We start from the raw sequence: 1,955 nt of genomic DNA on the forward strand, positions 1-1,955 counted from the left end.
TCTGTAAGCGATTGAAGTAAGACTACTACACGAAGTATTGTAATGGTAATGATGCGCTACGTGCTGTGTATCCTCGCTCTCCTGCTCTCATGTGCGTGTGTGCACGTCCTCGCTGAAGAAGTGCCTGCCGCCGATCTTTCCGACCAAGTCCCTAATACGGAGAGTGAGACAAAGATGTGCCTTGAAGGTGGTGCTGAAGGTACTCTACATCCTGAAGGTGCTGGACGTTCTGTTGACGGTAAACGTTGTGCTGAGGCTGCTGCTAGTGGTCTTGTTCCTGTTCCTGATGCTAGTGGTGGTGATAATTGCCGTGAAGGTACTGAACTTCCTGAAGGTAAGAAATGTCCTCCTAAAAAGCCTGAAGTTCCACCTGTAAAAGTACCAGAGGAACCAAAAGAGGTGGTTCCTGAGAAAAAAGTACCTGTTACTCCTTCTCAAAACCACGAAGATCCTCCTGCCGCACCACATGAAGTTCAAAGACAACATGAAGATAATGGTATTCCTGGTCCTCGTGGCGGAATTGCTGAAACGGGTGACGCTGCTCTTCGTGGTCAAGATGGTGAGACCGGCTCTTCCGGTTCTTCTGCTGGTGCTTCTGGTAATGATGTTATTCCAGCACCTACTGAACCTACTGGACCTAGGGCAGATCCCACTGAAGCTGATCCTGCGGGTGAAGTGCAAACTGAAGGGGACGGCAACAATGCAGCAGGTGGAAGTGCTGATAGCCAAGGAAATGGAGCACCACAAACTTCTTCTTCTTCCAACAATACAACAACGGGGACTGCCGGAGCTGCGGATAATGAAACAACAGAGAACGGCAATACATCTGCAGGAAGTGAATCAACAAATACCCAAGAAGGTGATGGAGAAAACACAGAAAACACCACTACCACAACGACAACACTTCCTCCTGAACTCACAAACAACAAGAAGGGTGATGCAGACAGCAGCAGCAGTATCAGCAGTTCTGTGTGGGTGCGTGTGCCACTACTGATTGTGGTTACACTGGCCTGTATTCTTGTGTGCTGATTATGTGGTGATGGTGATGTGACTCAGGTCATCCTTTGTTTTCTTTTCTTTTTTTGCATGCATCCCTACAGTCTAATTAATCTTTTACTGTTGGGATTTCTCTTCTTTTTTGTTTCTTAATGTTAATGTGTTTTGTGTGTTTTTACTCTCTATGTTTATCCTATAATAATTATTATTGCTACTCCATTTTGTGTGTGTGTTTGTTCTTGGAGACTCTCTCTGTATGTGCACCTGGACTTGCACTGTAATGATGATGATGAACTGCCTTTTTGCAGTGGGAGAAGGAAAATAATAATAACAGATGCATTTATATTTATAATTGCGTATATATACACACATATATAGACTTACACCCATAGTTGGTGTATATTTCTTGTGTTTACTGGGTAAATTGGGCTAATGGTTAATATCTTTTTTTTTCTTTGCTTGATGATTTTGCTGGGTCTCTGAGCCTTTTTTGAGATATTTATGAGTGTGGGCGTTTTTTTTTTTTTTNAACGGATGCAAAAGATGTGAGAGTTTATCATCACGGTGTGTCGGATGTTGACGTTATTTATGACGTTTTAAAGCTGAACAAAACTGAAGTTCAACTCCAACAAAAAAAACTCTCTGAGAAACTTCGTGGTGGTGCCGGTTCTGCAGCTGCCAGGGGACCAAATCCTGTTGAGACTTTACAGACGAGTGAAGAGGGTGTTCATCATCATGTCACGTCTCTTGAAGAGGGACAGCTGGAAACACAAAATAGACATGAAAGACAGGAGTTACGGGATGGTGAAAGTACACTTCAACAGACGAGGGACACACGGGAGAATGAAAACCTGGTTCAAGAAGACAGTGAGGCGGCCCGTCCATCAGTACCTGCTGTAGGTGAGCCAGAGTCAATTCCTGTTGAAACTACATCTAAAGATCCTTCACCTACAGAAGGC

The 1,955-nt window shown here is 44.1% G+C and overlaps 1 protein-coding gene across 1 annotated transcript; it reads left to right on the forward strand.

The window, feature by feature from the left end:
• Nucleotides 1–42: 42 nt before the first annotated feature.
• On the forward strand, nucleotides 43–1,029 carry TM35_000621070 (uncharacterized protein; the record flags this gene model as incomplete). The annotated part of the gene is made up of 1 exon (XM_029030993.1): nucleotides 43–1,029. The coding sequence occupies one exon, from the start codon at nucleotides 43–45 to the stop codon at nucleotides 1,027–1,029; it is 987 nt and encodes a 328-aa protein (XP_028877699.1).
• Nucleotides 1,030–1,955: the final 926 nt, after the last annotated feature.

The sequence above is a fragment of the Trypanosoma theileri genome (assembly GCF_002087225.1).
Source record: "Trypanosoma theileri isolate Edinburgh chromosome Unknown TM35_Tth_62_V1, whole genome shotgun sequence".
Classification (NCBI taxonomy): domain Eukaryota; phylum Euglenozoa; class Kinetoplastea; order Trypanosomatida; family Trypanosomatidae; genus Trypanosoma; species Trypanosoma theileri.